The 14,172-nt window shown below is 33.7% G+C and overlaps 3 protein-coding genes across 3 annotated transcripts in view; 1 reads left to right on the forward strand and 2 right to left on the reverse strand.

The window, feature by feature from the left end:
* Window positions 1-14,172, forward strand: part of LOC106162196 (activating signal cointegrator 1 complex subunit 3) — a 158,561-nt gene that overhangs the window by 68,599 nt on the left and 75,790 nt on the right. The window lies entirely within an intron of this gene.
* LOC106180136 (uncharacterized) lies at window positions 981-5,083 on the reverse strand. Its single transcript, XM_013564031.2, has 6 exons — window positions 4,785-5,083; window positions 4,075-4,422; window positions 3,480-3,632; window positions 3,231-3,254; window positions 2,740-2,815; window positions 981-2,355 (listed from the first exon to the last, which is right to left on the reverse strand). The coding sequence occupies exons 1-6, from the start codon at window positions 5,002-5,004 to the stop codon at window positions 2,109-2,111; spliced, it is 1,068 nt and encodes a 355-aa protein (XP_013419485.2). The 5' UTR covers window positions 5,005-5,083; the 3' UTR covers window positions 981-2,108.
* Window positions 7,953-13,670, reverse strand: LOC106180138 (uncharacterized). The gene is made up of 8 exons (XM_013564032.2): window positions 13,595-13,670; window positions 13,150-13,253; window positions 12,366-12,570; window positions 11,302-11,649; window positions 10,307-10,855; window positions 9,838-9,888; window positions 9,477-9,546; window positions 7,953-9,237 (listed from the first exon to the last, which is right to left on the reverse strand). The coding sequence occupies exons 1-8, from the start codon at window positions 13,668-13,670 to the stop codon at window positions 9,144-9,146; spliced, it is 1,497 nt and encodes a 498-aa protein (XP_013419486.2). The 3' UTR covers window positions 7,953-9,143.

Genomic DNA, 14,172 nt, shown 5'->3' on the forward strand with positions numbered 1-14,172 from the left:
CTCTGTCACCTGTGGCTATAAAACCAACAAGTATTTAATCCCCCCCTCCCCCAATCATTAATCTAATATATTGTTAGATAATTTTATGGAAAAAAATTAATGTAATATATTGTTAGATCATTTTGTGTCAAACCAACATATACTGTGTATCTATCTGCTCCTTAAGTTATCTCTTTTTTTGTTTTCTTCTTGGATTACACTTACTTGTCACATTGCCTAGATAAGTTTTACTTGTGGTGCATTGTTATATATTTGCTTCTATTCTCAGTCTTCCAAAGGTAAAGATATATTAAAGTTTTTTTCTTTCTTTTGTGTTTTTTTTTCATGTTGCATATTTACCTGCTGTGGACAACTCTACTTATATACTTTGACAATTCAATTAAAAGGTGAGTAAGAATTTGAAATTTAAATTGTCATAAAAATATAATGTTGTATAATACCTTCAGAATTGAGCTGTAGGTATTTACTTTAAAAATTATGTAAATGTATTCTGGTAATCTACAGCTGGTGCTATCCACTGTTAGTCATTTCCCCATCTACATTAATTTTATCATAGCCGTACCATATGGGCACACCTAAATATAAACAGGATTCTCTTTGTCCTCTATTTGTTAATCATTCTTGGACTTCAAAGACAAAAATCACTACTAAAATAGAATACTGTTGTAACATATGCATTCCCATTGTTGGAATGACAATACACCATATCATATAAATGATGAAAATTATTGATTATTTGATATCATCAAAGTGCAGGAAAGACGTTACTTTGGTATTTACAGTAGATACCAGTTGTGAAAATTCTTAGTCAAGAATCTGATTTAATGACCTTTGATATTTGATATCTAGTTGAATTCTTTATTTGCTATCTACTACCATACCAATAAATAAAAGCATTATATTGTATTTGATTCTACAGCACCTTATTTAAAGATTGAAAAAATAGCTCTACAAGAGATGATATGGCTGTTTTCCACCACCTTTATTTTACAAAACTATTACAAAACATATCACATATCATCAATTTATCATCAACTTATAATGCTGTTTTACAGTTTCCATAAGCATTGTGTTCATACAATTGTTCTATGCATCATATTAATTTATACTTCATATACTTAAAATTGCATTTAAGTTTTTTATTGTTTGTTTTTGTTTTTTCAACATCCTACTTCCATTATTCCTGGTAATAAAGGGAAACACAAGGATGATCATGCCATTTCTGTTATATGTGATTATTTAATTTTTGTAATATTGAATTGCGAGGTCTCTCTTACATGTGTACTGTTGTAATAGCATTAATTTACATTAAACAATAATAATATAAATAAACTGAATAAAAGTGAAAGACAATTGAATAAACAAAATGTAAGGTAAGTACAGTGGCAGTTATGGATATATACATGTACACAAAGAAGAAAACGTTCTCTCTGTTGAAATATTTGTTTAAATTTAAGAATACGTGTCATGTACAGCAAACCACTACATCGTTGGCAGATAGATATCTGATTCAATGAAAGGATGCTGTAAATTAAATATAGTAGTAGCTAAAAATAATAGTTTGTGTTGATAGAAGGTTGTTAAGTTTATTGGAAGCACTTGAACTTTGTTGTTTACTAAAGACTTGTAGATATGTAGAAAGTGCACATATATGCACATGTAAGTGGTACATTTAGCCTTGACCCCTGTGGTTAGGGTTATATTATAAAGTCCTCCTGTTCCTTCGGTAATAATCCCACAGGAACAATCATTTCTGGATTAGAAGTCAAGGTTAAAATGTATTTTTTCGTCATGTGTGATACAAATGTGGATCAGTATAAAATAATATCATAACCAAATTTAAAGCTTAAGGTTACTGTTCATGAGAATAGTGTGGGGGTGGTTGACAGTCATAATTGGCATGATGATGTTGGCATTGGGTTGATGGCTCAAAATCTGATCAGTGTTGAAATCAAGGGTTAGAGTCTTGTTGGTGAAATGCACTGCATTGCCATTTCTAAAATATTAGTTTGATCATGTATTGGTCAAAAAATAATCAAGATTTAACATGGAAATTAAATTCAAAAGCTCTCTGTTCAAAACTGTGAAGCTTCTATTTGTCATCTTGCTTAAATGGGATTTTCCTTGATACCACTGTCTTCTTGTGAATCCTGCTTCACATCTTCTGTACAGTTTGTGCTTTTTTCAGACTTTTCTTCTATTTTCTCAAACGTTCCATTCTTGTCACTACTTGTCGGTGACACCGGAGGATCAGGTAGAGGGCGACTGTGTTGACTGCCCCTAATCCTTCCTGGAACCTGACTGCTATTAGATTCAGAAGACGGGCTTTTTGATATTTTCTCCTTGTGACGCTTCCTAGAATTTGAAGGAATATTTAATTGAATTCAAGTTGTTGCTCATACTATGTAAAAATCATGATACTGTGCATGGCATAACTGCATGGTTTTGAAATATAATTGGATACTTTTACTATTTTGGCAGATATGTCTGAACTTGAATATTTTTAGTTTACACGCATTACAATAGGGCAAGTTTCAGGTGAATTACCCTGAATAATAATATGTGTAGGTTTGTTCCTTTAATATACATACCATCTACTACAATTGTTATTATGGTTTATACAATGACATGTAGGTGAATTACCCTGAATAATAATATGTGTAGGTTTGTTCCTTTAATATACATACCATCTACTACAATTGTTATTATGGTTTATACAATGACATGATATTCCCTCACCTTTTGAATCTGATGAGTAGAACTGTAAGAACAACTAAGAAGGCCAGAGATATGACACATGCTATAATAATCCCAGCTAGAAAAAAGAAAAAATTGTAAACATAATTTGCAGGTTTAATTTGTTATAATTTAAGATTATTTGCTTTTTGTTCCTTTTATGAACAAGCAAAGTCATTCACTGTTTTTTTTTCCCTTATTTATTGGATCTATAAGTTCTGTTAGTCTTAGATATGTTGTGAGATATATGTGTACTCAATCTCCATAAATATACACATCTTAAGAAATTATGATGAATGAGTACAACTTGGCTTATATGGTAACAAAACAAGTAAATTTCTTTTTTATTATAATTTCAATCCTGCAAGACATTACTACCCAAACCAGAAATAATTTACTTTTTTACCATTACTACAAAAGAAACAATGAAAATCTTATTTCACCATGCTTTGAATAGCTCTTTTTTTGTTCAATTCATAGCATACTATACATACCTATAGAGGGTTCATTATTTGCATCTGAAATAATGATTATATAGGTCCTTTAATAGTTTGTTAGTGAAGATTATGCAATTGAAATCAGGACAGTTCCCAATACAACCCATCAACTTGCTCCCAGATTATGCCACATGAAAGATGGACACGCAAAAGGGGATGTCAGATTTTTTTTTATATATGTGAAACTCATAAGAGAAAGCCCCAAATTTTTAGAATATTTTTCTAACCTGAGAATAGAACTTTTACCTGGCAGTGTGTGTGTATTTTCCATCTCTGCCAACTTCTCTGTATTTTTATTTTCTTCCTCCGTATTCATCTTGACTGTAGTTGTTGTTGAGGGAGGTTCAGTGGTGGGGATATAGTTTGTAGGGCTGCACTGCACAGTCACAGGTTGGGGGGCTAGGAAGATAAATAACTGTGAATTTATACAGGTACATGTGTGAAGCAAAATTCAAGAAACTATGTGCGTAATATGAATGGACATCGGATATAGCAAAACTATGAGACTAATGCATAAGAAACAACTCTTAAATCCAGACTCAAATGAGGATTTTTTGCTTTAAATATAAACATATTTTGTACATGATTATATATCAAGTTTCTAGGAATCAAAAGTTTGAAATGTATTGTGTATTTGTATTTGAACAAGTGTTATGAAGCTTGCGAAATGTTGTTTCCAGGTATTTGTCCTGATTAAGGATGTGCTTTTTCTTCTGAACATCTAACATCTTCACATAATAGAATTTAATTTGCTGCTTTCTTGTCATTGGACTAACGTTGGTTTTGATCATCAAATGTTTACTTAAATGATTTTTTTTTTCAATTTTCAAGACAAACTCACACTTGAAATTCATCCAAAATCCTTTCCCTTCTTGCTGTCCATCTGCCACAAATCGCACCAGAACGGAACCAAATTTGGTTGTGTAGTTGAAGTTCCTGTGCAAACTGCCGCATCGCACTATGTTGTGGTGACCATCATATATACGTATAAAATCCCTTTGACAATCCTTACTCCATTCTATTAGGGCATCGACAAAAGTCAAGAGAAGTTTCGCATCTGGCTTTGTGGTAATATTACACGTACAGTCTGTCACTGGGCCATAGTTGTTTGGGTAGTTTGGTGATTTGATGAAGCCTGTCAGTGTGCTGTGAACTCCACCACGGATACACATGTCCAGGGTGTCTTTAACTGAAAAGAAAAAAAATCTTTGAAGAACTCCTTTATCATGTAATTGTTGTTCCTTTTAAATTTTGCGTTACAGTGTTTGGCATTAAGGATGAGTGACTTATTATTTGAGAAGTTATTTGTACTAAAGGTACTGTAGAGTTTCAGGACTTAATACATGTCTGTGGCATATGTTGGGGGAGGGGTAATTCTACAGAATATTCTAGAAACTACATATTACGATCATGTTTTCAATAGCTTTCTTTTAATTCCTGATGTCAACTTCATATCACATGTATATATTGATTGATTTATTCATTCACTCACTCATTCATTCAAAAGATAAAAGACCAACTTTTGCTTTTCTGAAACTGGCCCTGGTTTACCTGGTATACAGCCATACTGTACATAGTTATATGTACTGTATGCACTACACCATTGCATCCATGACACTGTCACAGTTGTAGAACATGTGCTCTTTCCGACGCATTCCTGGAGCTTGGCATCTGTGTCTGTGGAAATGACATCAGTGCAGTCCCCCTCCTGGTATTCACACTGGTTAGGCTGGCGACTGATGCCTTGTATGGCTTTGGTGATCATGATCATGTCTAGTTGACTGCACTTGCTCAGGTCTATCTTTGGTACTCCGTAGGAATTGAAACAGCGACTGGCTTCATGGAGTTCTTTTAACAAAAGAAGTGTGATGCAGTTGATTTCGGCTAAATTCTAAATGAGCAATGTTTGCAGTCCTATACCATTTAAAGAATTAAGTGCACTAACCTATTTCTTAACCAAGAAGGAAAAAAAAGCTTACACGACAACATAAGTTTTACATAAATTTTTTAGTAAAAAAAAATTGAAAATAGCCAATAATTCTTAGATATATGATTGAATTAATTTCATGTTAAATCATGCCTTTGTAAGTTAGGTTTACAGTCTTGAAGTGTCTTCCCTATCATTTACTGCTCTTGACAGAACATCTGTGGTTCCCTTATTATAGACACTTTCAAACTAACTGCCATCCAAAAGTATTTAGAATTGACCTTGGTCAGATGCACTATTGCTAGTAATTTTCCACGTCATTATGTAAAGCAAACGCTGATCACCACAATTTTTAATATTCTCTTTTTCCTCATTATTACCAAATTTTACATTTTCCCTTTTTGTTTGGAACAAACTTAACTTGTTTACAGAGTTAAATGCTTACAATGCACTCATACAGCAATTAAATTTCATTTAAATCTGTTGACTTCTTTTTTACCATCTTTTGGTTGTTTTTCAAGTAACTTTTTCAAAACTGCTAAAATTTCAAGAAATGTCTTAAGAAGCCTTAATACTTACTATAGTGTCCACCTATGCTCAGTACTCCCATTGCAGACATGGTAAATATTAGTATTTTCCATCTATTCCCTGTCCAGTTGTCCATTCTGGTCAGTCCCTCCCCAAGCTTCCAGATCCTGGTCAGTTTCTGCCTGCCCTGTGCCTTGAGATAAAAATTAATAATTGGGCCTAATTGTTGGCCCCATCAAGGGGTACAGCGGTATCTATACAGCTGAGATAGTACTCCTATGGACTGCATTATGCTGTGATGAAAATGCCAGCATTGTGGACTGTCTTCGCCAGGAAGGGTGTGGTGGGAACGAAATGTAGCGATGGAACAGTTGTATGTAACATATGGCACCAGGCTGATGGCAGTGCTCAATCAAGAAAGTTTAATGTGCCATTGATCATGGATATAGACGAGGTTGTTTATAGTCACTGCATTTTTATCCACGTGTCTGTTTTATTTACTTTGTTAATTTGGAGTTTTTGTTGTTAAATAAGTTGTTGTATTTAAATGGAAAACCTCACTTGTGATATGTCTTAATGGCGTATTGTAAGACACAAAAATTTCTGATATTTGAAAAATGTTGACAGATTCTTGAAAAATGTGCACAGCCATCTGTGTCACAGACATGTTGTTGTAATATCAGTCAACTGTCAGGCAAATGGGTAACACGACTTCCAAATCTAACAACTTTTTACTTGCTTTGCTCAGATGGGAAAGTTAACACATGCAGCTACAGCTGTATATAAGAAACGTCCCAGATTTTGAGGAACTGAAACAACATGATGATGATGTGGAAGTTAATGTAAGAAGCAATAAAAAAGAACTGAACTGCAGTTATAGAGAAAAAAAAGGAGCTGTCAGTTACATAACAGCGGCTTGGTCAGCAAGGCTGTGTGAAGCACATCATGGTGACGAAGTAGTGCAGCTGTACACCTGAGGCAAATGCAAAAACACACATGTACTAAGATATGATGTAACTTCATCTTAACATGTTCAGCATACATCAAAATGTCAGTTACATGAAGATAGCATTTTTGACATTGTTGACCATTCTTGTGGTATCTTTGGTTTCTATTGATGCTCTGCTTATATTTCTCCTGTACTGGATATAATTTGAAACTTTTCAGAGTTGCTTGTGATAACTTTTTGTAAATGCAAATGTATTGATGCTGTATTTTTGTTTTGCATTTAATTTGATGGTATTTTTTGCTTGAAAATAAAGCAGACCAAGTTACAAAATCAACTTGATCAAATTTTTCCAAAAGCTATTACACTTTTATGGCTGCAAAAGGAAAACTTTGTTTACTTGAAATTCAATTTACATGTAATATCCCTTGTTGTAAATAGGTTCACATAAGGCTGAGAGTTTGAAAAAAGATTATTTATTTTTACAAAAGCCTGTACAATTTTCTATTTTTTGTATTGGTTTTTATTTTCTGGTACGTTCCATATACTTAGGTATTGTTGTCCTTTCAATTTCCAAATTGTACAATTGTATTTGCTGGGAGGATCTTTTTGGTAAAGTCCAGGTCCAAGTTCAAAAGTTGGCATAATTTAACACAATAAACCTATCTTTAAGAGATTTTTTTCTTTCTCCAGTTGCATCTTAATTTTAGTGCATATAAATCTCTCTTAATCTTATCTATCATAATCGCAATCAGTCCCATTTTGCTGAATTTTTACCCCATCTTCTCTAGCACAATTATATGTGTTAAAATACTATTCTTCATGAAAATAGTACATTTGATTATTTTATTATATATATAAAATGTATGGATTGTCTATGTGCAGTTGATAATCATTATCTAGATATGAAAAGCATACAGGATTAGTAACATTTACTGATAAATGGGCCAGAACTGGCATTGGTGGATTTTCTGTTCACGGTGTTGGAGATACAGTATTAAGAATGTAAGCATCACCAGCAGAAAATAAGCAGAACAAATTTTTATGTGACAATAGTATAATATATTTGCTCCAGAATTTTGTTAAAATTGTTTTATGGCCATGGAAATTCACTAAAGCTGCTTGTCTTATGGTTGATGCCATCTTCTTATTGATTGGTTCATGTTTCTAAAACCTAGAGATTTTATTCCCCTTTGAGAATTGAGTAAGAAATTCAACAATAATAACATTGCTTTTTGTATGATTTATTTGACATGTACCATGTAATTTACAGAGGTAATAGTCAGAATTTTGGGTGATGCAGTTATAATGACTGTGTTATGACTTAAAAATACTTTAAAGAGGAAGCTTTCTTATCAGCCTACAACAGTGTTGTCCATTGACAGCAACTTTTTTCAGTTCATTAGTGCAGGCTAAAATGAAAATTGGGATCTCGCTTCATGAAAGAACTTGAGTCAAAATGATCTTTGGCTAATCCTGGTTAGAATCTTAAAAGCCTAAGTTATTATATTTAACAAAGATTTTAAAGGGCTGCTGAAACTTTTTTCATTTTTAAACTGGTGCCTTTGACCAAATGTAATATTAACTGTCATGGCATTAGTATTTTTTCATTGTTCATATATTTAGTTTTAGATTAGCCTAAAAACTTAAACCAATTAATGAGACTGACTATGGTGTTTCTTTCTAAGAGTGATTCCATGGTTGTGCTATCTTACCTAGTTATGTATATAGTATTACATATACATGTAGATATACATTATGTGACTTTGTATTGTATTATTATGTTGAAAGGAAATATTTGAAGGTGTAATGTGTTATTGATCCTTCTCAAGTTTGATAATGCTTCTGTATGAAAATTTTTGATATTGGTTCTATTTTTTTTCTTAGTTTTGGTTCTTTCAAATACTGTCCAGTTAAAGTTTGATCTTTGTTTGCAAGAAAACTCATATTTGAAAATAGTTTATTGGATCTCAGATTTGATAGTCAAAAAGTTTTCATTTATGATAGATCTAGATATTTGATTTACCTATTTAATGTTTTGTCCGTTCATTCTGACAGACTTGGTCACAACTGAATTACCTGTTCAGGTGAAGGTGAACAGGGTATTACCTCAGTCTTGATGATGACTTGTTAATCCCTCTCGCCATGATGACATTCTCAAACCCACCTTGCCTCATTTACAGTGTACCTTTGTTGTGTGATGCCTGAATATTTCGCTGGCAAATTATTACCATTTTCAGTTATTCTTTGTTCTACTATACAACGTAAGTACCAATAAAAACTACATATTAAGGAAAAAATGTATAGGGGATTAGCTATAAATGTCATGTTAATAATATATATAGATTTTGACATGTCAACATCTTTCATTTCTTCAACATTTTCATCTTTTTTGTATCGTGAATTATTTCTAATTATTCAAAATTGTCTTCTTTAAAGTTCCTTCGTTGTGATAAGATGCTGTTTTCTTGTGGTTTAACAGCAAAGAACCTTTGATAAGAAACTTTTCTCAGTGGGGGCATCCTCTGTGTCCATGCCTTAGCACGCATTCCTTTCTGTGCCTCCTCATCAGTTCTTGCTGAGGATTGGTACGAGTCCGCAGACTAGGAAGAACAAACCATGAATGTGATTAATATAGAGCTGGCTTTTATTTATTTTGTAAAGGAGTGTTTACTATTCAACAGTTTGTTCTAAATTTTATTGTTTTATTTTTTTTTTATTTTAAAATAAAGGTCAAATTCTGTAATTTCTAATGATTTTTTTATCCCATGCATATTACATCAATATTTAAGCAAATTTAGTTAATGATGATACTATAAATGATGCAGTACTTGATACTCACATTCTCACTAAAATGCCCACCACAACAATCAAGAGAATGCTACCAATTACTGATGCTGCAATAATAGTCACTGAAACAAAAGGGAAAAAATATAGCTATTTTGTGAAGCACATTTTAAAGTAGATCATGCCACAAGCTGAGTCACTATGTGTAAAAAACTATACACTGTCAAAGGGACATGTACCCTTCTCAGATGTGTAAATATATTAAACATGACCTTATAGATACAATGAGCATGATGTTGTTGCAAATTTGGGGAACTGCTTTGTCTTCTTTGTTAATAATTTTTTTAGTTTCTGTCCAGCTTATGATTAAAAGTGGGTGTATTATGGGTAGTTATGTGCAAATTATCATGTCTCACCCGTGAGAGAATCATTGGCATCCCCATACTTTGAAGAATTTTCTTCTTTGTCTGAAAAAATTTAATTTAAATACAACTTATTGCACATTATGATATGTATCTTTGCACTAGTGGAAACTGGAAATCTTCCAAAAGAGATATTGTAAAAATGCTGATTTTTGTTATTATTTTTTAAAAAGATTAGTTTAAAATGGTGTTGCTAAAATCGTACACCGATAAGTTTTTATCTGTAGAAACACTGACCAGTAGATTTAATGGATGAAGGTTATTTTACCAGGTCATAGTTTCTCTCATTATTTATTTATTTATTTATTTATTTATTTATTTATTTATTATTATTTATCATTAATTAAGGTAACTGTTATTTATTACTTTATGTGATATCTGAAACTAGGCAGTTGGGGCATCTAGGGCCTTAATTAAAAAAAAAGACAAATGAGATTGCAATGTACAAGTTATAAAATCTGACCTTTTTCCAGGGTCTTGTCACCTTGCTTTTCATCCCTTCCAGCATTTTGCACTGGGCTGGTACTGTCTGTTTGCAGGAGTTGGTTTTTTCTTATGTTTGTAGATTTATGGATAGGACCTCTACCACCCTCAGGCTGACTCCTGCTCTTGAATTTCACTGCTTCTGTTGTTGTTGTCAAAGATTTGGCACTTGCCTTTTGGACCTCATTGAAGTCTGATTTTGTATCTGTTATGTTCTTTTGTCTCCTTCTTTGCCCCTTCCTATGGATTTGTCTCACATCAGTTCTTTGGGGTTGTTTAGTTTTTCTTGTGTAGCTTCTGGGAATGGGTATGGTTGTTGTCTTTTTTGTTGTTGGAGTGTTAGTGGTGACTGTTGTAGTTGGAGTAGTTGTTGTTGTCGTGGTTGTTGGTGTGGTAGTAGTGGTTGTTGTAGTAGTAGTAGTAGTTGTGGTTGTACTGGTTGTAGAAGTTGTGGTGGTTGTGGTAGTTTGGGGCCTGGTGCTGGGAAGGCTCTGGCATTTCACATGCACTGTTTCTGTCTTAGGATGTACTGGAATAGGAGAAAAAGTGTTTAATTGTCATTAAAAATCTCAGTGTGTGTCCACTGCCACAAAGTTAGTGGAATAACAGTCGTGGTCTACACCTTTTTTTCTCAGGTGCTGAGAAACTATTCTCGGTACAAATACAGGGAATTCAGATGGCACAGAAGAGCCTGCTATCATAAGTGGCTATAGCTAGCTATGTTAAATTAATGTTGGCTAATAACAGAATTATATTGTACATAAGTTCTGTTGGGACAAGAGTAGGCACATGGAAATAAATGGAAATTAAAATGTATCGCTGTAAAAAGGGATTAATGGCGTAACTATACTGGTCCTTATTTTCACAGTTTGAACAAAAGAACCTGTGTGATGGCCAAAGCATGTAGTTTTGCATATTTTTTTTTCAAGTGTCACACTGTAAAGAATATTATAACTATCCAACTTACTGTATTACCTTCATATTTCAACAAGAATCCTTCTTGTCTGGATGATTTGTACCAATCAGAGTCAAAAGCAACTGTTAATGGTTTCCCATAAGTGGCGAATTGCTTGGGGCTGTAACTCCCACAGTAGTTTTCCTCACGTCCATTTTCTTTGATGCTAAGTCGGTCTTGTTCACATCCCTTGCTATATTCCAGTTTCATCATGACCCGTGTTATCAGCAGCCTGCTGCCCTCTGGTGGCACAAACTCACACTGACAGAACGTTCTGTCTGGATAGGGTCCAGGGTAGTTTGGAGAGCTGATGTAACCAGAAGATTTCACCTGATCTGCTGGGCCACAGATGTCGTGTACAAGATTTCCTATAAATAAAGTTGTGATATTTCTAAATTTCTGCTGCTTGACAAATTCCTTTCAGAGAGATTCAAATGATTTACAGAATTGTCACTCTAAGAGGGCTTTCCCAATGTAAGTATGGTTGTATGTAGATGAATGCAACTCCACGGGGACTCTTGCTTAATGCAATTAGTTTGACTGAATGGCATCATGTGATCATGTGCTCCGCTTTTTCACTTCGTTTTAAGTGCGACCCAAAGCACACGAAAGTTAATCACCCCTAGCTGCTTGAGGAGGTGTGTCATTCAGTTAATCTGATTGCATTCAGTGAGAGTCCCTGCATATTTGAATCAATCTACACAGAACAATAGTTTCATTGGGAACCTGCCCTAAGAGGATGAAAAGTTCACTGACAAAAATATTTAGCCATGTCTGTTTCATTAGCACGAAGTAACTCTAACACAAGTTGCATATTATTTCTGTTTACTGTTTAGTGAGCATTTTACAAAAACATATCTTGGAGAGAATGTCCAAAGTACTGAAGAAAATTGCCCTGATGGTCCAGTAAACAGTGTCATTCTTTAATTCATATAATTCTGTCGAATCCTCTTTGTGGCTCCAACAGGAAGAAAAGTTTTGAATCTGCAGAAAATAATATGAATATGATATTGTTTATTACAGAATTTTAAAAGTATTTTTATAGAAAAAAAATGAAAGATTGTACAAAAGATATTTGAATTACCTTGCACACACTCAAATTCCACATACATGTAATCACTAAACTGGTGGCAGGCGGAGAGAAAATACAGCATCCCCGTGATGCGACAGTTACTGCGCCCTGTGCACTTGAGGACATCTGCTGGTAGCTTTGGACAGCCATCTTGGTCATAATCGCAACCACAGTCATTGACATGATAGCCACAGGATCTGTTATTGCCTGATGTTACCTAATATTACAAGTTTTGTCTTTTTATCATATGTATACATTTGTTAATTTATAATGTTTGCATAAAAATTAATGAGGCTTGATGAGCATGGGTAAAGTGCTATCAGTGTTGAGATATAACTGACTGATACAATGAATGTAAGATTATGAAATTTTTATTGTGCAGGATAGGGCATTTTGTTCAAATCATGAATATAAATACAGTGTACATGTATCAAGAGAGGGTTTTCATAGGTCGCTATTTTTTTGTATCGCGTGACAAGAATGAACTTATCTTTGTAGTTGAAATGGGTAAATACAAGTTAAACATATTTGATGCAGACATTATGGCTTAATGATATTTAAGTGATTATGTGAACTGTACAATACAAACAAAACAAAGCATAGCTATGAGAAGCTAAAAAATGGTCACTGTAAGATTGTAGTCATAGAAATTGAATACTGTATTTGCAAGTGTCACATATTTTCCCTGATGCAACATGTATCCTTTAATTAGCAACCATCAATATATTTAAATGTACAGCACTGACTTCAAATTTTATTTTAAGATGAAATGAACAGCATAGAGAGTCCTGCTTACTCTGAGTCCAGCTTTCTTGATGTTGACCACTTTCCCCCTAGGACAGCTAGGGCTGATGGTGGGTATGCCGCCACCTCCCCAGCAAGCAGAGCGAATGTCATCAGCTGGGAAGAAAACAAACAAAAATCAATTAAAACAAATCAGATATCCCAAGATTTGATTATGAAAGTTACCTTTTTTAGTAAATTGTATAAAGTTCCAGTTTGACTTTTGCTTGTATTTAGAGTTTTGCTTTAAGTATATATTTTTCTTATTTTTCTCATCCGTATTCAGAAATTAAAATGAAGGGTATAATATTGTCTTGCTTACCAGCACATATCAGGAAAGTGGTGCATACACAGCTGCCCCTCATTTTTTGATGATAATATTGCTATTTTCAAAGGTAAAATCATGCATTAAGTTATCAGGACAAAGTGCTCAACAAACATAATATTAAAACACTTACCTTCAACCCAGGATCCTATTGATAGAAGAAACATCATATCCACGAGGCACAGAACATTTTTTAATATTCTCACCATCTTTGTAGTAATACATGTACATTTGAATTTACTTATTTTGGCTGATGAATACTGATGCTCAGTATATCTCGTATCCAAACTACATTGCTGTTAAAGGAAGAACACTGTTTGAAACTTCGTTCTCTTCACAATTATCCACACTTGTTCACCTGTACAGTGATTAATCAAACATGATGTAAAGGGTCAACACTTACAACCCTTTGCCAGAATATACTGCCAAAACAAAACAAAATAGATCACGAAGACTTTCAGCAGTTTGTTGTCTTTCCTCAGCAATGCTGTCCCGGTGTAACATGTTGCACTTCATCATCATGCCAATTCAGGGCACCATTCTAAAAAATGGAACTTCCATATATCACATGACAACACGAAAGCACTCCTTAGAAGAATCTTTATTATTCCTCCTCTTTGCCAGTATTGTTATGAACTGATGATTAATAAAGATATTTTTTGTGTAAAGTTGCCATTTAAAGTTGGCCCTTCCTGTGTTTAATAGATGTTC

This window comes from Lingula anatina, chromosome 1 (genome assembly GCF_051362555.1).
Source record: "Lingula anatina isolate TDL-2025a chromosome 1, LinAna3.0, whole genome shotgun sequence".
In the NCBI taxonomy this organism is placed as follows: Eukaryota; Metazoa; Brachiopoda; class Lingulata; order Lingulida; family Lingulidae; genus Lingula; species Lingula anatina.

What these genes read in the sequence shown, in the direction of transcription:
- LOC106180136 (XM_013564031.2), bottom strand. Translation starts at nt 5,004, where the DNA reads ATGATCATGATCACCAAAGCCATACAAGGCATCAGTCGCCAGCCTAAC. An exon ending in ACAGTATGGCTGTATACCAG is followed by an intron (nt 4,423 to 4,784) that starts GTAAACCAGGGC and finishes TTTTCTTTTCAG; the next exon opens with TTAAAGACACCCTGGACATG. An exon ending in AAATAATGAACCCTCTATAG is followed by an intron (nt 2,816 to 3,230) that starts GTATGTATAGTA and finishes TCTTTTTTCTAG; the next exon opens with CTGGGATTATTATAGCATGT.
- LOC106180138 (XM_013564032.2), bottom strand. Translation starts at nt 13,670, where the DNA reads ATGGTGAGAATATTAAAAAATGTTCTGTGCCTCGTGGATATGATGTTT. An exon ending in ATTCTTGTTGAAATATGAAG is followed by an intron (nt 10,856 to 11,301) that starts GTAATACAGTAA and finishes CTCCTATTCCAG; the next exon opens with TACATCCTAAGACAGAAACA. An exon ending in TGACAAGACCCTGGAAAAAG is followed by an intron (nt 9,889 to 10,306) that starts GTCAGATTTTAT and finishes AAATTTTTTCAG; the next exon opens with ACAAAGAAGAAAATTCTTCA.